Source organism: Musca autumnalis, unplaced genomic scaffold, assembly GCF_047663935.1.
Source record: "Musca autumnalis isolate F117 unplaced genomic scaffold, ASM4766393v1 scaffold_2, whole genome shotgun sequence".
Lineage (NCBI taxonomy): Eukaryota > Metazoa > Arthropoda > Insecta > Diptera > Muscidae > Musca > Musca autumnalis.
In genome coordinates, this window is record NW_027411755.1 from 203,145,039 (window position 1) to 203,172,313 (window position 27,275).

General features: G+C 23.6%; 1 protein-coding gene across 6 annotated transcripts in view; it reads right to left on the minus strand.

Moving 5' to 3' along the window:
- Trim9 (E3 ubiquitin-protein ligase Trim9) overlaps nucleotides 1-27,275 on the minus strand; it is a 428,329-nt gene that overhangs the window by 18,680 nt on the left and 382,374 nt on the right. For 2 of the 6 annotated variants that reach the window (XR_012410545.1, XM_073970637.1), the window contains exons 5-9: nucleotides 20,027-20,186; nucleotides 18,959-18,991; nucleotides 12,337-12,476; nucleotides 11,990-12,128; nucleotides 4,405-4,638 (exon numbers count right to left, since the gene is read on the minus strand). Coding sequence is in view for 3 of the 6 variants with exons in the window: in XM_073970637.1 (XP_073826738.1) it covers nucleotides 4,405-4,638; nucleotides 11,990-12,128; nucleotides 12,337-12,476; nucleotides 18,959-18,991; nucleotides 20,027-20,186 (706 nt within the window). In the remaining 3 variants the exon portion in view is untranslated. Of the gene's footprint in view, nucleotides 1-4,404; nucleotides 4,639-11,989; nucleotides 12,129-12,336; nucleotides 12,477-18,592; nucleotides 18,992-20,026; nucleotides 20,187-27,275 lie in introns of all 6 variants that reach the window. The other 4 variants (XR_012410544.1, XM_073970636.1, XR_012410546.1 and 1 more) reach the window with 2 other exon arrangements.

The following is a 27,275-nucleotide window of genomic DNA, read 5'->3' on the forward strand; positions in this document are numbered from 1 at the left end:
TTCTATCAGAAAGGGTCTATAGAAGCACCCTTTCTATCAGAAAGGGTCCATAGAAGCACCCTTTCTATCAGAAAGGGTCTATAGAAGCACTCTTTCTATCAGAAAGGGTCTACAGAAGCACCCTTTCCTTCAGACATGATATATAGAAGCATCCTTTCTTTTAGAAAGGCTCTATAGAAGCACCCTTTTCGAAAGGCTAGAAAGGCTTTTTAGAAAGGGTCTATAGAAGCACCCTTTCTTTTAGAAATGGTCTATAAAAGCACCCTTTCTTTTAGAAAGGGTCTATAGAAGCACCCTTTCTTTTAGAAAGGGTCTATAGAAGCACCCTTTCTTTTAGAAAGGGTCTATAGAAGCACCCTTTCTTTTAGAAAGGGTCTATAGAAGCACCCTTTCTTTTAGAAAGGGTCTATAAAAGCACCCTTTCTTTTAGAAAGGGTCTATAGAAGCACTCTTTCTTTTAGAAAGGGTCTATAGAAGCACCCTTTCTTTTAGAAAGGGTCTATAGAAGCACCCTTTCTTTTAGAAAGGGTCTATAGAAGCACCCTTTCTTTTAGAAAGGGTCTATAGAAGCACCCTTTCTTTTAGAAAGGGTCTATAGAAGCACCCTTTCTTTTAGAAAGGGTCTATAGAAGCACCCTTTCTTTTAGAAAGGGTCTATAGAAGCACCCTTTCTTTTAGAAAGGGTCTATAGAAGCACCCTTTCTTTTAGAAAGGGTCTATAGAAGCACCCTTTCTTTTAGAAAGGGTCTATAGAAGCACCATTTCTTTTAGAAAGGGTCTATAGAAGCACCCTTTCTTTTAGAAAGGGTCTATAGAAGCACCCTTTCTTTTAGAAAGGGTCTATAGAAGCACCCTTTCTTTTAGAAAGGGTCTATAGAAGCACCCTTTCTTTTAGAAAGGGTCTATAGAAGCACCCTTTCTTTTAGAAAGGGTCTATAGAAGCACCCTTTCTTTTAGAAAGGGTCTATAGAAGCACCCTTTCTTTTAGAAAGGGTCTATAGAAGCACCCTTTCTTTTAGAAAGGGTCTATAGAAGCACCCTTTCTTTTAGAAAGGGTCTATAGAAGCACCCTTTCTTTTAGAAAGGGTCTATAGAAGCACCCTTTCTTTTAGAAAGGGTCTATAGAAGCACCCTTTCTTTTAGAAAGGGTCTATAGAAGCACCCTTTCTTTTAGAAAGGGTCTATAGAAGCACCCTTTCTTTTAGAAAGGGTCTATAGAAGCACCCTTTCTTTTAGAAAGGGTCTATAGAAGCACCCTTTCTTTTAGAAAGGGTCTATAGAAGCACCCTTTCTTTTAGAAAGGGTCTATAGAAGCACTCTTTCTTTTAGAAAGGGTCTATAGAAGCACCCTTTCTTTTAGAAAGGGTCTATAGAAGCACCCTTTCTTTTAGAAAGGGTCTATAGAAGCACCCTTTCTTTTAGAAAGGGTCTATAGAAGCACCCTTTCTTTTAGAAAGGGTCTATAGAAGCACCCTTTCTTTTAGAAAGGGTCTATAGAAGCACCCTTTTTTTTAGAAAGGGTCTATAGAAGCACCCTTTCTTTTAGAAAGGGTCTATAGAAGCACCCTTTCTTTTAGAAAGGGTCTATAGAAGCACCCTTTCTTTTAGAAAGGGTCTATAGAAGCACCCTTTCTTTTAGAAAGGGTCTATAGAAGCACCCTTTCTTTTAGAAAGGGTCTATAGAAGCACCCTTTCTTTTAGAAAGGGTCTATAGAAGCACCCTTTCTTTTAGAAAGGGTCTATAGAAGCACCCTTTCTTTTAGAAAGGGTCTATAGAAGCACCCTTTCTTTTAGAAAGGGTCTATAGAAGCACCCTTTCTTTTAGAAAGGGTCTATAGAAGCACCCTTTCTTTTAGAAAGGGTCTATAGAAGCACCCTCTCTTTTAGAAAGGGTCTATAGAAGCACCCTTTCTTTTAGAAAGGGTCTATAGAAGCACCCTTTCTTTTAGAAAGGGTCTATAGAAGCACCCTTTCTTTTAGAAAGGGTCTATAGAAGCACCCTTTCTTTTAGAAAGGGTCTATAGAAGCACCCTTTCTTTTAGAAAGGGTCTATAGAAGCACCCTTTCTTTTAGAAAGGGTCTATAGAAGCACCCTTTCTTTTAGAAAGGGTCTATAGAAGCACCCTTTCTTTTAGAAAGGGTCTATAGAAGCACCCTTTCTTTTAGAAAGGGTCTATAGAAGCACCCTTTCTTTTAGAAAGGGTCTATAGAAGCACCCTTTCTTTTAGAAAGGGTCTATAGAAGCACCCTTTCTTTTAGAAAGGGTCTATAGAAGCACCCTTTCTTTTAGAAAGGGTCTATAGAAGCACCCTTTCTTTTAGAAAGGGTCTATAGAAGCACCCTTTCTTTTAGAAAGGGTCTATAGAAGCACCCTTTCTTTTAGAAAGGGTCTATAGAAGCACCCTTTCTTTTAGAAAGGGTCTATAGAAGCACCCTTTCTTTTAGAAAGGGTCTATAGAAGCACCCTTTCTTTTAGAAAGGGTCTATAGAAGCACCCTTTCTTTTAGAAAGGGTCTATAGAAGCACCCTTTCTTTTAGAAAGGGTCTATAGAAGCACCCTTTCTTTTAGAAAGGGTCTATAGAAGCACCCTTTCTTTTAGAAAGGGTCTATAGAAGCACCCTTTCTTTTAGAAAGGGTCTATAGAAGCACCCTTTCTTTTAGAAAGGGTCTATAGAAGCACCCTTTCTTTTAGAAAGGGTCTATAGAAGCACCCTTTCTTTTAGAAAGGGTCTATAGAAGCACCCTTTCTTTTAGAAAGGGTCTATAGAAGCACCCTTTCTTTTAGAAAGGGTCTATAGAAGCACCCTTTCTTTTAGAAAGGGTCTATAGAAGCACCCTTTCTTTTAGAAAGGGTCTATAGAAGCACCCTTTCTTTTAGAAAGGGTCTATAGAAGCACCCTTTCTTTTAGAAAGGGTCTATAGAAGCACCCTTTCTTTTAGAAAGGGTCTATAGAAGCACCCTTTCTTTTAGAAAGGGTCTATAGAAGCACCCTTTCTTTTAGAAAGGGTCTATAGAAGCACCCTTTCTTTTAGAAAGGGTCTATAGAAGCACCCTTTCTTTTAGAAAGGGTCTATAGAAGCACCCTTTATTTTAGAAAGGGTCTATAGAAGCACCCTTTCTTTTAGAAAGGGTCTATAGAAGCACCCTTTCTTTTAGAAAGGGTCTATAGAAGCAACCTTTCTTTTAGAAATGGTCTATAGAAGCACCCTTTCTTTTAGAAAGGGTCTATAGAAGCAACCTTTCTTTTAGAAAGGGTCTATAGAAGCAACCTTTCTTTTAGAAAGGGTCTATAGAAGCAACCTTTCTTTTAGAAAGGGTCTATAGAAGCACCCTTTCTTTTAGAAAGGGTCTATAGAAGCACCCTTTCTTTTAGAAAGGGTCTATAGAAGCACCCTTTCTTTTAGAAAGGGTCTATAGAAGCACCCTTTCTTTTAGAAAGGGTCTATAGAAGCACCCTTTCTTTTAGAAAGGGTCTATAGAAGCACCCTTTCTCTTAGAATGGGTCTATAGAAGCACCCTTTCTCTTAGAAAGGGTCTATAGAAGCCCCCTTTCTCTTAGAATGGGTCTATAGAAGCACCCTTTCTCTTAGAAAGGGTCTATAGAAGCACCCTTTCTTTTAGAAAGGGTCTTTTCTTTCAGAAAAGGTCTATAGAAGCGCCCCTTCTTTCAGAAAGGGTCTATAGAAGTGCCCCTTCTTTCAGAAAGGGTCTATAGAAGCGTCCCTTCTTTCAGAAAGGGTCTATAGAAGCACCCTTTCTTTAAAAATGGTCTATAGAAGCACACTTTTTTCAGAAAGTGTCTATAGAAGCACACTTTTTTCAGAAAGTGTCTATAGAAGCACACTTTTTTCAGAAAGTGTCTATAGAAGCACACTTTTTTCAGAAAGTGTCTATAGAAGCACACTTTCTATCACAAAGTTTCTATAGAAGCACCCTTTCTTTAAAAATGGTCTATAGAAGCACCCTTTTTTCAGAATAAGCTTATAGAAGCACCCTTTCTTTTAGAAGGAGTCTATAGAAGCACCCTTTCTTTCAGAAGGAGTCTATAGAAGCACCCTTTCTTTCATAAAGGTTCTATAGAAGCATATAAAAGCATTGATTTTTAATTTTGTATATTTTTTAACGATATTTTAAAATTTTCCAAGGATTAGAAGAACAATTTTAAAGTGAATTTTTCTGTAAATGAACTGCCGATGTTGTTCGAATTTCACCTGTTTACCAATTTTTTTAATCCTTTCATTCCAACTGATTATTTTTCCCTTTTTTATCCATTTCCCATCCCATAACATTTTTTTTTAAATTCCTCCAACATACCAAAGTCCACTTCTTTGTGACACCACACATTCATTCTTCCATATTATCTCGATATTACATAACTTATTGACAAAACTCAGCTACTTACCCAACATTTTATTGCGATTAACATCAATGCGTGCCACACCAAAGGCTGGATCTGTGTCTGCCGTATAATTGTCAATGGTAAATTCCCAATAGTGAATGCCACGTGAGAAACCAACAGATCCCAAGGCGACACGATGCTCCCAACCTTCCACCGAGACCGTGGCATTATTATTGCTAAAGATAAGACCAGAACCGGGGCCACCGCTTAAAACAGGATCGAAGGTAAACCAGGCAACTGTAAAGAAGACACACAAGAAAAAAAGGACAATGTTAAAGGAAAGAAATCTTAAAACAAACAACAAAATCTCCATTAGTTATGAAAGCACATAAATCGAATAAAAGGAAAAAAGCCACAAGTTGTATGGACACAATAAGCTTTGTTGAAACAGCCAGCCAGCCAGCCAACCAGTCATGCAGTCAATAACCAGGAAATTCAATTTGATTGCATTTCCTTTGGCATCAAACTATTGTCTGTGAGGGTGTAAGTGCGAGCTTGCATTTGTCTTCAAAAAATGTAAGATCGCCCTGCATTCTTCTTTCTCCGTTTCCGTTTGTTAGCCAATATTGGTATTGTGTGTTTTTATTGTAATGGAAAATAGTTAAGGCACTTAGAAATAGCCGGTGTAAATGTCTTGTAGTAATAGTTGTAGTACGTTATTGTGTAATGTTGTTTTGTCTACACCACAATACTAAGTGGTGCATAACCACCTCCGAAAGGATGCACTGCCCGAGAAGTAGTCTACACTTAACAATGTAAGACATGTCTATTTGTTCCCACAATTTTTTCATCATCTTCTTTGTTACCAAAGATGAAAACGAGTTGTTATGAATGTTATTGTTGCGGTTTGATATTTTTTATTGTTGTTGTTGTTGGTTTTGCAAACAATCATTTTACAGTAGACAATTTAAATTGTTTTATTGTAGATTTGTTTTTATTGGTCAGTAAATTGTGGTAAATTTGTAAAATTGATGTTGGAATTCTGGGAAGAAAATGTTAAAGGAAGAAGGGTAGTTGTAGAGTAAAATATATATGTTTAGGTAATGGCTTTAATGGAATACTACTGTAGAGTAGTTAGCTATAAAGGCCACCACAGGAGAATGGCTGGACCTTTGGTTAAAACGAGGACATCTGACACGCAGAGAAGAGATATTGTGGGAGCAATCATATTCTAAGAGCAAAGTAGTGTATTTTAGCTCTCGAGACCACCACTCTATACTCGTAATGGCTCGCTTTAAATGGCACTACTATGGATTAGCTGGATTTAGAGGTGACAACTGTAGAATAACAGGACTTAAAGTCGGCCATTTGAGGTCACTGCTGTACAGTAGATTACTAGAGTTGTGCCAAAGGAACTATATGGAACTATATAGTTCACTTCGCAGTTCCAATGGCCCACATTTTTTTTTTAACAAACTGCGTATACTTAACAGTACACGTTATATTTCATGATGATACTCATACGTTTTGGAACTAGGAACTAGATTACCCAACTCTAGATTACCTTACAGCAATTGTAAAAAAAGTTGGCCGTAGGGGTCACTTTCTTAAAGAAGCTGTTCTTAGAGATCAGTACTGTAAAGTACCTAGACTTCAAGTCTGACATTCGAGGCCACAACTGCACAGTACATACCCTTAAGGTAACTACTACTGTATAGTAGCTACTCATAGAAGGCACTATTTTTAATACTTAAAAAAGTAAAATATAATTTTTTTCACGTAGAATTTGTACAAATATTTTTTTTCAATATTCAATATTTTTTTAATATTTCAAAGTGAATTTTTTAAAACCCATTTTTCAAAGTAATTTTTTGTTATTTTTTTTTTTGCATTTTTAGAGAACATTTTGTTCAAAGAAGTGGATTTTATACGAATATTTTTTTCCAAACACGTGGAATTTTTTAAGATTTTTTTTTCCAAACACGTGGAATTTTTTAAGAACTTTTTTTTAAATACGTGGATTTTTTAAAGAATGTATTTCCCAAGACGTGGATTTTTTAAAGAATATTTTTTTCCAAAGTCGTTGATTTTTAATAAATATATATTTCCAATGACGTGATTTTTTAAAGAATATTTTTTTTCCAAAGTCGTGGATTCTTAATGAATATTTTTTTCCAAAGTCTTGGAATTTTAAAGAATATTTTTTCCAAAGTCGTGGATTTTTAAAGAATATTTTTTTCTAAAATCGTGGATTTTTAAAGAATATTTTTTTCTAAAATCGTGGATTTTTAATGAATATTTTTTTTCTAAAATCGTGGATTTTTAATGAATATATTTCCAAAGACGTGAATTTTTTAAAGAATATTTTTTCCATAGTTGTGGATTTTTATATTTGGATATTTTCTCCAAAAACGTGGATTTTTTTAAGAATATTTTTTTCTAAAATCGTGGATTTTTAATGAATATATTTCCAAAGACGTGAATTTTTTAAAGAATATTTTTTCCAAAGTCGTGGATTTTTATATTTGGATATTTTCTCCAAAAACGTGGATTTTTTTAAGAATATTTTTTTCTAAAATCGTGGATTTTTAATGAATATATTTCCAAAGACGTGAATCTTTTAAAGAATATTTTTTCCAAAGTCGTGGATTTTTATATTTGGATATTTTCTCCGAATATTTTTTTTACGAATATTTTCTCCAAAAACGGTTTTTTAAAGAAAATTTTTTTTCAAAGACTTTGAATCTTCACAGAATATTTTTTTCAAAAACAAAAGACGTGGATTTTTAAAGAATACTTTTTCCAAAGACGTGGATTTTTAAAGAATATTTTTTCCAAAGACGTGGATTTTTAAGGAATATTTTTTCAAAGACGTGGATTTTTTAAAGAATATTTTTTTACAAAGACGTTGATTTTTTAAAAAAAATATTTTTTTTACAAAGGCATTGAATCTTTACATAATATTTTTTTCAAAGACATGGATTTTTTAAAGAATATTTTTTCAAAGTCGTGGATTTTTTAAAGACTATTTTTTCAAAACACGTGGATTTTTAAAAGAATATTTTTCAAAGACACAAATATTTCTCCAATGACGTGGAGTTTCTAAAAATACTTTTCCAACGACGTGGATTTTTTAAAAATATTTCTCCAACGACGTGGATTATTTAAAAATATTTTCCAACGGTGTGGATAATTTAAAAATATTTTTCCAACGACGTGGATTATTTTAAAATATTTTTCCAACGACATGGATTTTCTGAAAATATTTTTCCAACGACGTGTATTTTCTGAAAATATTTTTCCAACGACGTGGATTTTCTGAAAATATTTTTCCAACGACGTGGATTTTCTAAAAATATTTTTCCTATAACGAGGATTTATTAGAAATATTTTCCACTGACGAGGACTTTTAAAAATATTTTTCAACCAATGTGGATTTTTAAAAATTATTTTTCCAGCGGTCTATTTAAAAATATTTTTCCGACGACTTGGATTTTCTAAAAATGTTTTTCCAATGACGAGGTTTTTTTAAAAATATTTTTACAAAGACTTTGATTTTTTAAAAACATTTTTCCAAAGACTTGGATTTTTGAAAAATATTTTTCCAACGACGAGGATTTTTTTAAAAATATTTTCCAACGACGGGGATTTTTTAAAAATATTTTCCAACGACGAGGATATTAAAAAAAATCCAACGATGTGCATTTTATAAAAATATTTTTCCACAGACTTGGATTTTTTAAAATATTTTTCCAATGACGTGGAGTTTCTAAAAATAATTTTCCAACGACGTGGATTGTTTAAAAATATTTCTCCAACGACGTGGATTATTTAAAAATATTTTTCCAACGACGTGGATTTTCTGAAAATATTTTTTCTATAACGAGGATTTATTAGAAAAATTTTCCACTGACGAGCACTTTTAAAAATATTTTTCAACCAATGTGGATTTTTTAAAATTATTTTTCCAGCGGTCTATTTAAAAATATTTTTCCAACGACCTGGATTTTCTAAAAATGTTTTTCCAATGACGAGGTTTTTTTAAAAACATTTTTCCAAAGACTTGTATTTTTTAAAAATATTTTTCCAACGACGAGGATTTTGTTAAAAATATTTTGCAACGACGGGAATTTTTTAAAAATATTTTCCAACGACGAGGATATTTAAAAAAATCCAACGATGTGCATTTTATAAAAATATTTTTCGAAAGACTTGGATTTTTCAAATCTGATATTTCTACCACTGAATGCAGATATTTTAAGATTTGTTAAAGGTACATGTTAAAAAAAATTTAAATTTCCAGGCAATCCCAGGGCGACAGTTCTATGCTCCAGATTGACTCGGAGGAATCTTCGACTCGGGACCGTAACCTTAACAAAAATATGTTTGTGTTCGTATATTTTTTAAAATTATTTTGGAAAATGTATATGCGAATTATGAAACGCCGTAAAGGTGGTGTTTGTTGACAAAATTATGGAAGTTACGGGGATAGCCAATCATTTAAAGGCACAAGTAATTGTCATTATTACACATCTCATTATGCATTGCAGCTATAGGTACATGCATAATATAAACAAAATAAATTATGAACGAAGAACAAAAGGTTAATGGCCTGTTTCACTAAGACGATTCGAACACAAATTCGTTTGAACAACTACCAAACTCCTGTTGTTTGAATAATATTTTATCATTTTTGGTTTTCAATAAAATAAAAATGTTCTACAACAAAAAGAGTTTGGTAGTAATTTAAGAAGCTATGACTTCTTTTACTAAAAATACCACCTAATTCTTCATTTAATTAATGAAACACTTTAAAAAAGAAAAATCGACGAAATCAATGATTCACTTTTAGAATTTGCCTTTTAATTAAAATCCCCAGAAAGCTGCAACATTTTGATTACACACACAACAAAAAGCTGTGAAATCTTTGTGTAATTTCGAAAAACTACTCTAGGCCATTTACAAATTAAATGGAATTAAAGGCGTTTAATAAAATAAACACAAAACTACAAATCCGATTCATTAGCAGCATTTTGCTGGAAGCTACAAAGACTGGCCAGTTAAGTCAAAAACTTCTACGTTACAACTTTAGGTAAGTTTTTAGACCAGAACGAAGAAGAATAAGAAGGCGACGTAGAACGGAAGACATCAATCAAAGTTGTGGTGGTTGGTTGGCCATCTTTGAAAGTGAAGGAAAAGAAATTTTCTCTAAAGCCTCAGACATATAAACCACCAAGCAGACAGACAGGAATAAAAACTGAACTACCTACAGCATTTGTTCTAAATACTGCAAAGTGAAGGAAGAACAGCTAGGCTAACAAGATTACATAGTGAGTGAGAGCTTTGGTGTAAAAGACAGTTTACACAACTGACACTTACGCATGAGTGAATTAACAACGCTGGCCGTAAAACCCTTTGCCGCTCTTGCTTAGTATCCTGGTTTCAGTCAAGCAAAAAGGAAACTAAACAAGGAAGTTGAAACACTTTGCTTTGAAATTACTTTCTTAGGCATGCAAAGAAATTGATAGAGAAGGAAAGAAAAACTTAACAATTACCACAGACGACATTCGTTTGTCGTAACATAGATATTTTGTTAAAAGTATGGAAGGTATGGCCTTGGTTGTTTGCCTTACAAATTGTTTGGTTCGTTGGTTGCCATACAGACAATGTTTCAATGAAATAGTCTTTTGCAAAATGCCAGATTAACAGACATTTAACGCTTGAAATAACTAAGCCTATAGAATGGTGGTTTTATGTTTCCGAGTAAATGGGCTTACAAGAAACACCAACACAGTAGGCCAAATAGATACATAGAGGATATACACATGACAGGTTACTCAAAAAGTATTGGTTCAAAAAATATTCTTTAAATAAACCACGACTTGTAGTTGGTTCAAAAAATTTGCTTTAAATAAACCACGACTTGTAGTTGGTTCAAAAAATTTGCTTTAAATAAACCACGACTTGTAGTTGGTTCAAAAAATTTGCTTTAAATAAACCACGACTTGTAGTTGGTTCAAAAAATTTGCTTTAAATAAACCACGACTTGTAGTTGGTTCAAAAAATATTTTTTAAATAAACTACCACTTGAAGTTGGTTCAAAAAATATTCTTTAAATAAACCACGACTTGTTGGTGGTTCAAAAAATATTCTTTAAATAAACCACGACTTGTTGGTGGTTCAAAAAATATTCTTTAAATAAACCACGACTTGTTGGTGGTTCAAAAAATATTCTTTAAATAAACCACGACTTGTTGGTGGTTCAAAAAATATTCTTTAAATAAACCACGACTTGTTGGTGGTTCAAAAAATATTCTTTAAATTAACCACGACTTGTTGGTGGTTCAAAAAATATTCTTTATATAAACCACGACTTGTAGGTGGTTCAAAAAATATTCTTTATAAAAACCACGACTTGTAGGTGGTTAAAAAAAATATTCTTTATATAAACCACGACTTGTAGGTGCTACAAAAATATTCTTTAAATAAACCACGACTTGTAGTTGGTTCAAAAAATATTCTTTAAATAAACCACGACTTGTAGTTGGTTCAAAAAATATTCTTTAAATAAACCACGACTTGTAGTTGGTTCAAAAAATATTCTTTAAATAAACCACGACTTGTAGTTGGTTCAAAAAATATTCTTTAAATAAACCACGACTTGTAGTTGATTCAAAAAATATTCTTTAAATAAACCACGACTTGTAGTTGGTTCAAAAAATATTCTTTAAATAAACCACGACTTGTAGGAGGATCAAAAAAATATTCTTTAAATAAACCACGACTTGTAGGAGGATCAAAAAAATATTCTTTAAATAAACCACGACTTGTAGGAGGATCAAAAAAATATTCTTTAAATAAATTACGACTTGTAGGTGGTTCAAAAAATATTCTTTATATAAACCACGACTTGTAGGTGGCTCAAAAAATATTCTTTATATAAACCACGACTTGTAGGTGGTTAAAAAAATATTCTTTATATAAACCACGACTTGTAGGTGGTTCAAAAAATATTCTTTATATAAACCACGACTTGTAGGTGGTTCAAAAAATATTCTTTAAATAAAGCATGAACTTTAGGTGGTTCAAAAATATTCTTTAAATAAACCACGACTTGTAGGTGGTTCAAAAAATATTCTTTAAATAAACCACGACTTGTAGTAGAAGAAACATCCAGTCTTATTCTAAACGTAAATTTCCCGTGATTTTCTCGCTCTCTCTCTCCTTTAAGTTCAAACAGTAGCAATTCAAAACTCAAGAGGAATTTTCCTTATAAATAAGGCTGAACATTTATAGGGCTCCTGGCAATAGACTAAAAGTCGTAGGAGCGCAGAGTGGATTTGGAGTATTCCAGTTCCCTTATATGTTAATAGTTGAGTCCTTAATACCACCACAAAGTCTCTTTATTATGTGTTTATCTATTGTCAGTGTCATTTTGATCCCACAGTCCTCTAGTTGCTGTCATCCATACACACACCTTGGATAGGTTTAATTGAAAAATGGAAATGAAAAACTGTTCAGTTATTTTGTTATGCGTCAAACAAAACACCTAAAGAGCTTTGAACTTTGAACTGATGTCAAGCGGGGTGGCCACACTAGGAAAAAATCAAATTTCTTTTTTTTTCTATTCTAACAAGTCTACACTTACCTTCAGCGGTTTGTAAGCCAATAAGTTCTGAGTATTCACCTTCTCCTGCACTGTTGAAAGCCTTGACACGAGCATTGTACATGGAGTTAAAGTGTAGGCCATCGACGGTGCAAATGGTCTCTTTGCCGCAATAAACTTCCTGGAAATTGAAAATAACAAAAACAAGAATAAGAAAAGGCATTAGTACAAAAAATCCGACTACATTAGAATTTACCAATAAATTAGAACAACAACAAAATGAATGAAAAGAAAACAATTTCTTAAAGTACTGCCACAAGAAGTGTGAATAAACCAATAATGGCAATAGTGGAATGGGGGTTGGGAGGGGGGAGGAGCTTAGTACTTACCCTAAATTCTCCACCACTACCATCGTCCAATTCCAAGACATAGCCTTCAACAAAGGAGTGATTTGGTGCCTGCCACGCCACAGTAACGGAATTATTTTCCGCTGAACAATCTTCGGGTATAATTGCAGGTGGTTGAGGAGCTGTACAGGAGGCAAGCCACAAAATATTCCAAGCGGGGTCCGGCGAAAATATATTTCACAACAATTCAAGGAAGTTATGAAGAATAAAAAACGAGTAAGAAGAAAAAACAACATTGTTAGCATAAATGCAAATTACTGCTTAGCTTAGAAATAAAACCTCCACAAAGAAAAAATAGCAATGGATTTTAGTAAAATTTGTGTGGCAAGGAAAATGTTAGTGTTACAAGGAAGAGGGAGAAAGAGTGTGTGTGTATAGATGACAGATTATTTGTGTATAAGTGTAAGGATATTAAAGGACAGGACAGTGAGTACGAAAAAATTGAGAGCCAAAGCATGATTGTAATAGAGCCAATAAGTATGACCACTACCATGATTTCTTACTTTAATTATTATGACTTAAGGCAATAATAAACAATAAATTATAATTATTGTTACAGTTTTGGTTTTGGGTAAAAAGAGGATGTTTGTTTTTCCCTGATAACCAAAAATAAACACAAAAACAAACGAAACTTAAGATTCCGGAAATTATAAAAAACAACACAAGTTTTGCCAATGGTCACACCACACACCAGTTATTGCTTGGCCTACAGGACATAACATAAACATAAAATATTACTTTAGCAGTAGGTGAAAAGAAGAGATGAAGTGATACAAAGTGTACACGCAAGTAAGTGTAGAACAGCAACGCCAACTGTTTTTGGGCATTTTTTTTCTTTGCCACTTTTCTTTCTGGGAGGTGTAATTCAAATTAGTTATTGGGTGTAAATGTCATAAAAACAAAATACAAAATAATTGTGGTGTTATTTAAATAAATGGTACACATGGAGAGGTATGGCATAAGAAGAAATGGATGGTGAAGTGAAAATCAAAGTAAAAGTATGACCAAAAAAATTATATTGGAATAATTTTTATTTTGGAAATTTTGAATATTTTTTCAATGAAAGTGATTTTTTTTAAATATATTTTTTTCAATATACTTGGATTTTTTAAGAATATTGAATGTATCCAATATCAATAAACGTGGATTTTTTAAATATATTTTTTCAATTAAAGTGGATTTTTTAAATAATTTTTTTTTTTTTTTAATTAACCTGGATTTTTAAAATATATTTTTTCAATAAACGTGATTTTTTTTTTAAATATATTTTTTCAATAAACGTGAATTTTTTTAAATATATTTTCTCAATAAACGTGGATTTTTAAAATATATTTTTTCAATAAACGTGATTTTTTTTAAAAATATTGGACACATTTTCTATATACGTGGATTTTTTAAAAAATATTGGATAAATTTTCAATAAATTTTTTAAAATAAGATTTAAATAAAAGTGGATTTTTTAAAAATATTTTCAATAAACGTGGATATTTTTTAATATTTGTTTCTTAAAAAGAGGTGAATTTTTAAGAATATTTTCCAAAGACGTGGATTTCTTAAGAATTTTTTCAAAAAAGTGGATTTTTTAACTCTTTTCAAGGATGGGGCTTTTTAATTTTTTTTCAAGGACGTTGATTTTTTAAAAAAATTTTTCACGGACTTAGATTTTTTAAATAACTTTTTTCCCGGACGTTGATTTTTAAAAATTATTTTTAAGGTCGGGGATTTTTTAAGAATATTTTTAAGGACGAGGTTTTCGTAAGAATATGTTATGCGAGAACTTGGATGTTTTAATAATATGTTTCCAAGGACGTGCATTTTTTAGAAATATTTTTCAAGGAACTGGATTGTTTTTAATATTTTTTCAATGAAGTGGATTTTTTTAAAACCGTGGATGTTTTTAAAATATTTTTTTAAGGACGTGGATTTTTTCAAATTTTTTTCAAGGAAGTGGATTTTTTTAAATATTTGTTCAAGATGTTTTAAAATTTTTTTCCAGGACGTGGAATTTATTAGGAAAATTTTTCAATGACGTAATTTTTTTTAAAATAATTTTCAATGACCTGGATTTTTTAAGAAAATTTGTTCAAGGACGTGGATATTTTAAGAAAATTTGTTCAAGGACGTGGATATTTTAGAACATTTGTTCAAGAACATAGAAATTTTTAAGAAAATTTGTTCCAGGACGAGGATTTTTTAAGATATTTGTTTTTCAAGGACTTGGTTTTTTAAGAAAGTTTGTTAAAGGAGGTGGATTTTTTAAGAAAATTTGTTCAAGGAAGTGGATTTTTTTAAGAAAATTTTTTTCAAAGATGATAATTGTTTTATGGAAATTTGTAAAGGACGCGGATTTTTTTAAGCCAATTTGTTCAAGGACGTGGATTTTTTTAAGAAAATTTGTTCCAGGACGTGGATTTAAAAAAAATCATGGACGTGGATTAAAAAAAAATCAAGGACGTGGAATAAAAAAAAAATCAAGGACGTAAAATTCTTCAAAAAAAAAAAAAATTCAAAGCGTGGATTTTTTTATAGAAAATTTTCAAGGACGTGGATTTTTTTAAAGAAAATTGTCAAGGACGTGGATTTTTTTAAAGAAAATTTTTAAGGACTTGGATTTTTTTAAAGAAAATTGTCAAGGACGTGGATTTTTTTAAAGAAAATTGTCAAGGACGTTGATTTTTTTAAAGAAAATTTTTAAGGACTTGGATTTTTTTAAAGAAAATTGTCAAGGACGTGGATTTTTTTAAGAAAATAGTCAAGGACGTGGATTTTTTTAAAGAAAATTGTCAAGGACGTGGACTTTTTTAAAGAAAATTGTCAGGGACGTGAATTTTTTAAAGAAAATTGTCAAGGACGTGGATTTTTTTAAAGAAAATTGTCAAGGACGTGGTCTTTTTTAAAGAAAATTGTCAGGGACGTGAACTTTTTTAAAGAAAATTGTCAAGGACGTGGATTTTTTTTAAGAAAATTGTCAAGGACGTCGATTTTTTTAAAGAAAATTTTCAAGGACGTGGATTTTTTTAAAGAAAATTGTCAAGGGCGTGGATTTTTTTTAAAGAAAATTGTCAAGGACGTGGATTCTTTCAAAACAAATTTACAAGGACATGGATTCTTTCAAAACAAATTTACAAGGACGTGGATTCTTTCAAAACAGAATTTCAAGGACGTGGATTTTTTAAGCAAATTTGTTCAAGGACGTGGATTTTTTTAAGAACATTTGTTCAAGGACGTGGATTTTTTCAGAAAAAAGTTCAAGGACGTGAATTTTTTCAGAAAAAAGTTCAAGGACGTGAATTTTTTCAGAAAAAAATTCAAGGACGTGGATTTTTGCAGAAAAAAATTCAAGGACGTGGATTTTTGCAGAAAAAATTCAAGGACGTGGATTTTTTTAAGAAAATTTGTTTTAGGATGTGTTTTTTTTTAAAGAAAACTGTTCAAGGCCGTGGATTTTTTAAAGAAAATTGTACACGGACGTGGATTTTTTTAAAGACAACTGTTCAAGGCCGTGGATTTTTTAAAGAAAATTGTACACGGACGTGGATTTTTTTAAAGATAACTGTTCAAGGCCGTGGATTTTTTAAAGAAAATTGTACACGGACGTAGATTTTTTTAAGAAAACTGTTCAAGGACGTGGATTTTTCTAAAGAAAACTGTTCATGGACGTGGATTTTTTAAAGAAAATTGTACACGGACCTGGATTTTTTAAAGAAAACTGTTCAAGGACGTGGATTTTTTAAGGAAAATTGTACACGGACGTGGATTTTTTAAAGAAAACTGTTCAAGGACGTGGATTTTTTAAGGAAAATTGTACACGGACGTGGATTTTTTAAAGATAACTCTTCAAGGACGTGGATTTTTTAAAGAAAATTGTACACGGACGTGGATTTTTTAAAGAAAATTGTACACGAACGTGGATTTTTTAAGAAAAATTTTCAAATACCTGAATTTTTTAAGAAAATTTTTCAAATACCTGAATTTTTTAAGAAAAATTTTCAAGGATTTTCTTAAGACAATTTGTTCAAGGACGTGGATTTTTCTAAATACAAATTTTCAAGGACGTGGATTTTTTTAAGAAAATTTATTCATCGCCTTGGATTTTTTTAAAGAAAATTTATTCATCGCCTTGGATTTTTTTAAAGAAAATTTTTCGACTTGGATTTTTTTAAGAAAATTTTTCAAGGACTTGGATTTTTTAAGGAAATTGTTCAAGGACGTGGATTTTTTTAAGGAAATTTTTAAAGGACGTGGATTTTTGTAAGAAGACTGTTCAAGGACGTGGATTTGTTGAAGGAAAATTTATTCAAGGACGTGGATTTGTTTAAGAAAAATTTATTCAAGGACGTGGATTTTTTTTAAGAAAATTGTTCAAGGACTTTGATTTTTTAAGAACAATTTTCAAATACGTGATTTGTTTAGGAAAATGTTTCAAGGACGTGGATTTTTCTAAAGAAAACTGTTCATGGACGTGGATTTTTTAAAGAAAATTGTACACGGACGTGGATTTTTTAAAGAAAACTGTTCAAGGACGTGGATTTTTTAAGGAAAATTGTACACGGACGTGGATTTTTTAAAGAAAACTGTTGAAGGACGTGGATTTTTTAAGAAAAATGTTCAAGGACGTGGATTTTTTTAAGCAAATTTGTTCAACGACTTGGATATTTTAAGAAAAATGTTCAAGAACGTGGATTTTTTGAAGAAAATTTGTTGAAGGATGTGTATTTGTTGAAGAAAATTTTTTCAAGGACGTGATTTTTTTAAAAAATTTTACAAGGACTTAGATTGTTTTAAAAAAAAATTTTGAAACATGTAGATTTTTTTTTTAAATTTGTTTAAGGACGTGGATTGTTTTTTAATATGACCAAAGACGTGGGTTTTTTAAGATTATTTGATCAAGGGCCTGGATTTTTTAAGAAAATTTGTTCAAGGACGTCGATGTTTTAAAGAAAATTTGCTCAATGATGGATGTTACTTAGAAAATTTGTTCAAGGACTTGAATTTTTAGGAAAATTACTCAAGGACTTAAACTTTTTTTAAGGAAATGACTTGGATGTTTGTTGAGAAAATTTGTTCAAGGGCGTGGATTTTTTTAAGAAAATTTGTCCAAGGACCTGTATTTTTTTAAGAAAATTTCTTCAAGGACTTGGATTGTTTTAAGAAAATTTGCTCAAGAACGTGGATATTTTTAAGAAAATTTTTTCGTGGACGTTGACTTTGTTATGAAAGTTTGTTCAAGGGCTTGTATTTTTTTAAGAAAAAAGATAAAGAAATAAAATATATTTGAAATGTCTTCTATGAATGGAAGACCTCTGAGAGCTTCTCTATGGATGGAATGTCTATTATGAATAGAATACCTCTTTTAAAGGTCATTTATGGATAGAAGGCCACTGAAAGGTCTTCTATACATAGAAGATAGCTTAAAGGTATTTTATGGATGAAGGACTTCTTAAATGTCTTCTATGGATAAAGGCCTTCTGTGAATAGAAGGCCACTTAAAGGTCTTCTATGAATAGGATATATTCCATGTGTAGAAGACTTCTTAAAGGTCTTTAATTGAGAGAAGCCTTCTTAAAAGTCTTCTGTGGATATGGAAGACTACCCAGACGTGTTCTACCTATTGCATACATTTAGGAGGTTTCCCCATTAATAACATGTCTTCAAAATAGCGTCAGGCACCATAATTTTCTATTGCATACTTTACGGGTTGTCTTTGTATGAGTGCATGCTTTTTCAATTGTTTGAATTGTGTGTGTGGAGAGAGCAACGCTCAATGAGCGCACGTGGGCGCTCTCTCGCCTGACGCTGCTTTAGAAGGGCTTCCTTCTGTTTATAGCATATCATTAGGATGTATTCTTTTCGATTTTGTCCTTAAAAATATTTCTCTGACTCCTGCCAAAAATTTAAATGGAATTAAAACAAGTTTGTGGAGTATCGAAAAAACTAAATGAACTATTTTGATACATTTTAAAAAAATATATAAACCTTTAGATTTTAAGCAATAATTCTTTGAAGATTCTAAAAAATAAAATATAGGAAATTTCATCCCAAAACCATTTAGAGAATGAAGATGAAAATGAAAAGAAAGATTGTATGTATGAATGTTGTTTAGTGACAGAATGTGTAATGAAGTTGTGAACCAAAACCAATTATGAAAAAGATGATAAATGAAAATAATTTTGTGAAGAAATTTTAAATTAAGAAAAATTAAGATTTCCCAAAAAAAATAAAAAAAAATCATACATACGAATACAACAAGTAGAAGATAATGGCAACAAATTTGGATGCGTACATGATATCGTTTCATCGTAGTTGATCAATTTTCTAAAGGCATTCATTTTCAGGGATAATGTTGTTGAGGAGGATGATGATGATGATTTATTGGATTTGGTGGAACGCAATGTTGAGGTCTTATTGCAATCATTGATTGCCATAGCCGTCATCAGATTGGTTATGTTGTTGGAATTGTTTGTGTTGGTGTTGTTGCAATTGTTGGTATTGTTGGTAGCATTAAGTGTATCTAACAATGAGGCATTGATGACAGTATTTGTGGACAATATGGATGTGGTAAATGATGATGTATTGCTGATATAGTGTTCATCAAGCATCTCACCTGCAGGCAATCTTTCATCTCCATCTTTGGCAGCTAATAATGATAATACATACAAACAAGCATAATTGGTTTGTTTTTGTGATATGAAATTGGTATTTTGTTTCAATTATTTAATAAGCACATAATTAGCATTAAAGCAGCATGTATGAAAATTGTATGAGAAATAGAAAGAGAGATAGATAAGATATGAGAATAATGATTAATTGTTTTTCGTTTTTGGCAATACGATTTTAGGAATTTTTACTAATGTTATTTTTTAAAGTATGGAAAGTGTCTTGGTTTATTTTTTGACAAGGAAGGATAAACAAATTTAGCAAATAGGCTTTCAGTGTTTCTATTTATCCTCTGACTGTAAAAACTAAATTAAAAATCGATATTTAAATTTTAAAACGAATTCTATAAAAAGATTAAAAAGTTTTAAATATGCTTAAGAAAGCAATTCTCCTTCTACTTATAATAAAAAACGAGTTTTATATCCTAAAATGTATATTTGTATATCCTTCCATGTTATGAAAGATGTCCCTAATATTTTTTAGAATTTCCCTTTGATAAAATATATTAGTGTTGCGTTATTTGAAGTTAGGTTTGAAGTAGCAATATCATATGGTCTAAGCAAATGTTAAGTTGTGCGGTAAAAAGTATCGAATTTCATTGGGAAAACATATCAGCCAGCAATGAAACCGCAGATGTTCTTGTCAGGTGATTTGTTGTATATAGCAGATGTGACCTAACCCAGCTGATTTGAAAGTCTACATGGATTGAGAGCAACATTTTTTGTTGTAAGAACATAGCGTAGAGAAAATGTTTTTGGGGTTTGTCGAAAAATAGTGAAAGTGACTAATGACTTGACACAAAAAAAGCGGCTGATATTAATGTGAGCCCATTTTTAATAAGTGTTTTTTTATATTTTTCGATGGATTAATTAATTATGTATTTATTTTCTAGCAGCTACGATTTAAGTTTCGTGTTTGACTGATTGATGTTATCGATAATTCTAACTAAGTTTTCTTATTATTTTTTGCTGCATTTTTTAACCTTAAAATTGACACCTTTTCTTTCTAGACTTACGTTTCATTTGTATAAAGTTCAAATTATCAATTGATCGTAGAACAGCAGCATCATCCAGTGTTAAGTCAACAATGGGGGATACTCTTGGGGCAGCATTGGTTACCTCTTGATGCCAAGTCATGTCTGTGTTTGCAACACGATTTATTAACATTGAACCAACCTGTAAGTATAGAGGACATTAAAAAATATTATTTTTTGTGTTGTCAAATTTTCTATGGAAACAATTTCTCAATTTCTCTTGTGTAAACAATTTCTCAATTTCTCTTGTGTAAAAATGATTTTTTATGAGAACAAAGTTATGGGTTTTTTAGAAAATATAAAATATATATTACAACAAATTATAAAATATAAAATATATAAAATATATAAAATATATAAAATATAAAATATAAAATATAAAATATAAACTATAAACTATAAAATATAAAATATAAAATATAAAATATAAAATATAAAATATAAAATATAAAATATAAAATATAAAATATAAAATATAAAATATAAAATATAAAATATAAAATATAAAATATAAAATATAAAATATAAAATATAAAATATAAAATATAAAATATAAAATATAAAATATAAAATATAAAATATAAAATATAAAATATAAAATATAAAATATAAAATATAAAATATAAAATATAAAATATAAAATATAAAATATAAAATATAAAATATAAAATATAAAATATAAAATATAAAATATAAAATATAAAATATAAAATATAAAATATAAAATATAAAATATAAAATATAAAATATAAAATATAAAATATAAAATATAAAATATAAAATATAAAATATAAAATATAAAATATAAAATATAAAATATAAAATATAAAATATAAAATATAAAATATAAAATATAAAATATAAAATATAAAATATAAAAATATAAAATATAAAATATAAAATATAAAATATAAAATATAAAATATAAAATATAAAATATAAAATATAAAATATAAAATATAAAATATAAAATATAAAATATAAAATATAAAATATAAAATATAAAATATAAAATATAAAATATAAAATATAAAATATAAAATATAAAATATAAAATATAAAATATAAAATATAAAATATAAAATATAAAATATAAAATATAAAATATAAAATATAAAATATAAAATATAAAATATAAAATAAAATATAAAATATAAAATATAAAATATAAAAATATAAAATATAAAATATAAAATATAAAATATAAAATATAAAATATAAAATATAAAATATAAAATATAAAATATAAAATATAAATATAAAATATAAAATATAAAATATAAAATATAAAATATAAAATATAAAATATAAAATATAAAATATAAAATATAAATATAAAATATAAAATATAAAATATAAAATATAAAATATAAAATATAAAATATAAAATATAAAATATAAAATATAAAATATAAAATATAAAATATAAAAATATAAAATATAAAATATAAAATATAAAATATAAAATATAAAATATAAAATATAAAATATAAAATATAAAATATAAAATATAAAATATAAAATATAAAATATAAATATAAAATATAAAATATAAAATATAAAATATAAAATATAAAATATAAAATATAAAATATAAAATATAAAATATAAAATATAAAATATAAAATATAAAATATAAAATATAAAATATAAAATATAAAATATAAAATATAAAATATAAAATAAAATATAAAAATATAAAATATAAAATATAAAATATAAAATATAAAATATAAAATATAAAATATAAAATATAAAATATAAATATAAAATATAAAATATAAAATATAAAATATAAAATATAAAATATAAAATATAAAATATAAAATATAAAATATAAATATAAAATATAAAATATAAAATATAAAATATAAAATATAAAATATAAAATATAAAATATAAAATATAAAATATAAAATATAAAATATAAATAAAAATATAAAATATAAAATATAAAATATAAAATATAAAATATAAAATATAAAATATAAAATATAAAATATAAAATATAAAATATAAAATATAAAATATAAAATATAAAATATAAAATATAAAATATAAAATATAAAATATAAAATATAAAATATAAAATATAAAATATAAATTATAAAATATAAAATATAAAATATAAATATAAAATATAAAATATAAAATATAAAATATAAAATATAAAATATAAAATATAAAATATAAAATAATAAAATATAAAATATAAAATATAAAATATAAATATAAAATATAAAATATAAAATATAAAATATAAAATATAAAATATAAAATATAAAATATAAAATATAAAATATAAAATATAAAATATAAAATATAAAATATAAAATATAAAATATAAAATATAAAATAAAAATATAAAATATAAAATATAAAATATAAAATATAAAATATAAAATATAAAATATAAAATATAAAATATAAAATATAAAATATAAAATATAAAATATAAAATATAAAAATATAAATATATAAAATATAAAATATAAAATATAAAATATAAAATATAAAATATAAAATATAAAATATAAAATATAAAATATAAAATATAAAATATAAAATATAAAATATAAAATATAAATATAAAATATAAAATATAAAATATAAAATATAAAATATAAAATATAAAATATAAAATATAAAATATAAAATATAAAATATAAAATATAAAATATAAAATATAAAATATAAAATATAAAATATAAAATATAAAATATAAAATATAAAATATAAAATATAAAATATAAAATATAAAATATAAAATATAAAAATAAAATATAAAATATAAAATATAAAATATAAAATATAAAATATAAAATATAAAATATAAAATATAAAATATAAAATATAAAATATAAAATATAAAAATATAAAAATATAAAATATAAAATATAAAAATATAAAATATAAATATAAAATATAAAATATAAAATATAAAATATAAAATATAAAATATAAAATATAAAATATAAAATATAAAATATAAAATAAAAAATATAAAATATAAAATATAAAATATAAAATATAAAATATAAAATATAAAATATAAAATATAAAATATAAAATATAAAATATAAAATATAAAATATAAAATATAAAATATAAAATATAAAATATAAATATAAAATATAAAATATAAAATATAAAATATAAAATATAAAATATAAAATATAAAATATAAAATATAAAATATAAAATATAAAATATAAAATATAAAATATAAAATATAAAATATAAAATATAAAATATAAAATATAAAATATAAATATAAATATAAAATATAAAATATAAAATATAAAATATAAAATATAAAATATAAAAATATAAAATATAAAATATAAAATATAAAATATAAAATATAAAATATAAAATATAAAATATAAAATATAAAATATAAAATATATATAAAATATAAAATATAAAATATAAATATTAAAAATATAAAATATAAAAATATAAAATATAAAATATAAAATATAAAATATAAAATATAAAAATATAAAATATAAAATATAAAATATAAAATATAAAATATAAAATATAAAATATAAAATATAAAATATAAAATATAAAATATAAATATAAAAATAAAATATAAAATATAAAATATAAAATATAAAATATAAAATATAAAATATAAAATAAAATATAAAATATAAAATATAAAATATAAAATATAAAATATAAAATATAAAATATAAAATATAAATATAAAATATAAAATATAAAATATAAAATATAAAATATAAAATATAAAATATAAAATATAAAATATAAAATATAAAATATAAAATATAAAATATAAAATATAAAATATAAAATATAAAATATAAAATATAAAATATAAAATATAAAATATAAATATAAAATATAAAATATAAAATATAAAATATAAAATATAAAATATAAAATATAAAATATAAAATATAAAATATAAAATATAAAATATAAAATATAAAATATAAAATATAAAATATAAAATATAAAATATAAAATATAAAATATAAAATATAAAATATAAAATATAAAATATAAAATATAAATATAAAATATAAAATATAAAATATAAAATATAAAATATAAAATATAAAATATAAAATATAAAATATAAAATATAAAATATAAAATATAAAATATAAAATATAAAATATAAAATATAAAATATAAAATATAAAATATAAAATATAAAATATAAAAATATAAAATAAAATATAAAATATAAAATATAAAATATAAAATATAAAATATAAAATATAAAATATAAAATATAAAAATATAAAATATAAAATATAAAATATAAAAATATAAAATATAAAATATAAAATATAAAATATAAAATATAAAATATAAAATATAAAATATAAAATATAAAATATAAAATATAAAATATAAAATATAAAATATAAAATATAAAATATAAAATATAAAATATAAAATATAAAATATAAAATATAAAATATAAAATATAAAATATAAAATATAAAATATAAAATATAAAATATAAATATAAATATAAAATATAAAATATAAAAATATAAAATATAAAATATAAAATATAAAATATAAAATATAAAATATAAAATATAAAATATAAAATATAAAATATAAAATATAAAATATAAAATATAAAATATAAAATATAAAATATAAAATATAAAATATAAAATATAAAATATAAAATATAAAATATAAAATATAAAATATAAAATATAAAATATAAAATATAAAATATAAAATATAAAATATAAAATATAAAATATAAAATATAAATAATATAAAATATAAAATATAAAATATAAAATATAAAATATAAAATATAAAATATAAAATATAAAATATAAAATATAAAATATAAAATATAAAATATAAAATATAAAATATAAAATATAAAATATAAATATAAATATAAAATATAAAATATAAAATATAAAATATAAAATATAAAATATAAAATATAAAATATAAATATAAAATATAAAATATAAAATATAAAATATAAAATATAAAATATAAAATATAAAATATAAAATATAAAATATAAAATATAAAATATAAAATATAAAATATAAAATATAAAATATAAAATATAAAATATAAAATATAAAATATAAAATATAAAATATAAAATAAAATATAAAATATAAAATATAAAATAATAAAATATAAAATATAAAAATATAAAATATAAAATATAAAATATAAAATATAAAATATAAAATATAAAATATAAAATATAAAATATAAAATATAAATATAAAATATAAAATATAAAATATAAAATATATAAAATATAAAATATAAAATATAAAATATAAAATATAAAATATAAAATATAAAATATAAAATATAAAATATAAAATATAAAATATAAAAATATAAAATATAAAATATAAAATATAAAATATAAAATATAAAATATAAAATATAAAATATAAAATATAAAATATAAAATATAAAATATAAAATATAAAATATAAAATATAAAATATAAAATATAAAATATAAAATATAAAATATAAAATATAAAATATAAAATATAAAATATAAAATATAAAATATAAAATATAAAATATAAAATATAAAATATAAAATATAAAATATAAAATATAAAATATAAAATATAAAATATAAAATATAAAATATAAAATATAAAATATAAAATATAAAATATAAAATATAAAATATAAAATATAAAATATAAAATATAAAATATAAAATATAAAATATAAAATATAAAATATAAAATATAAAATATAAAATATAAAATATAAAATATAAAATATAAAATATAAAATATAAAATATAAAATATAAAATATAAAATATAAAATATAAAATTATAAAATATAAAATATAAAATATAAAATATAAAATATAAAATATAAAAATAAAATATAATATAAATATAAAATATAAAATATAAAATATAAAATATAAAATATAAAATATAAAATATAAAATATAAAATATAAAATATAAAATATAAAATATAAAATTATAAAATATAAAATATAAAATATAAAATATAAAATATAAAATATAAAATATAAAATATAAAATATAAAATATAAAATATAAAATATAAAATATAAAATATAAAATATAAAATATAAAATATAAAATATAAAATATAAAATATAAAATATAAAATATAAAATATAAAATATAAAATATAAAATATAAAATATAAAATATAAAATATAAAATATAAAATATAAAATATAAAATATAAAATATAAAATATAAAAATAAAATATAAAATATAAAATATAAAATATAAAATATAAAATATAAAATATAAAATATAAAATATAAAATATAAAATATAAAATATAAAATATAAAATATAAAATATAAAATATAAAATATAAAATATAAAATATAAAATATAAAATATAAAATATAAAATATAAAATATAAAATATAAAATATAAAATATAAAATATAAAATATAAAATATAAAATATAAAATATAAAATATAAAATATAAATTATAAATATAAAATATAAAATATAAAATATAAAATATAAAATATAAAATATAAAATATAAAATATAAAATATAAAATATAAAATATAAAATATAAAATATAAAATATAAAATATAAAATATAAAATATAAAATATAAAATATAAAATATAAAATATAAAATATAAAATATAAAAATAAAATATAAAATATAAAATATAAAATATAAAATATAAAATATAAAATATAAAATATAAAATATAAAATATAAAATATAAAATATAAAATATAAAAATATAAAATATAAAATATAAAATATAAATATAAAATATAAAATATAAAATATAAAATATAAAATATAAAATATAAAATATAAAATATAAAATATAAAATATAAAATATAAAATATAAAATATAAAATATAAAATATAAAATATAAAATAAAATATAAAATATAAATATAAAATATAAAATATAAAATATAAAATATAAAATATAAAATATAAAATATAAAATATAAAATATAAAATATAAAATATAAAATATAAAATATAAAATATAAATATAAAATATAAAATATAAAATATAAAATATAAAATATAAAATATAAAATATAAAATATAAAATATAAAATATAAAATATAAAATATAAAATATAAAATATAAAATATAAAATATAAAATATAAAATATAAAATATAAAATATAAAATATAAAATATAAAATATAAAAATATAAAATATAAAATATAAAATATA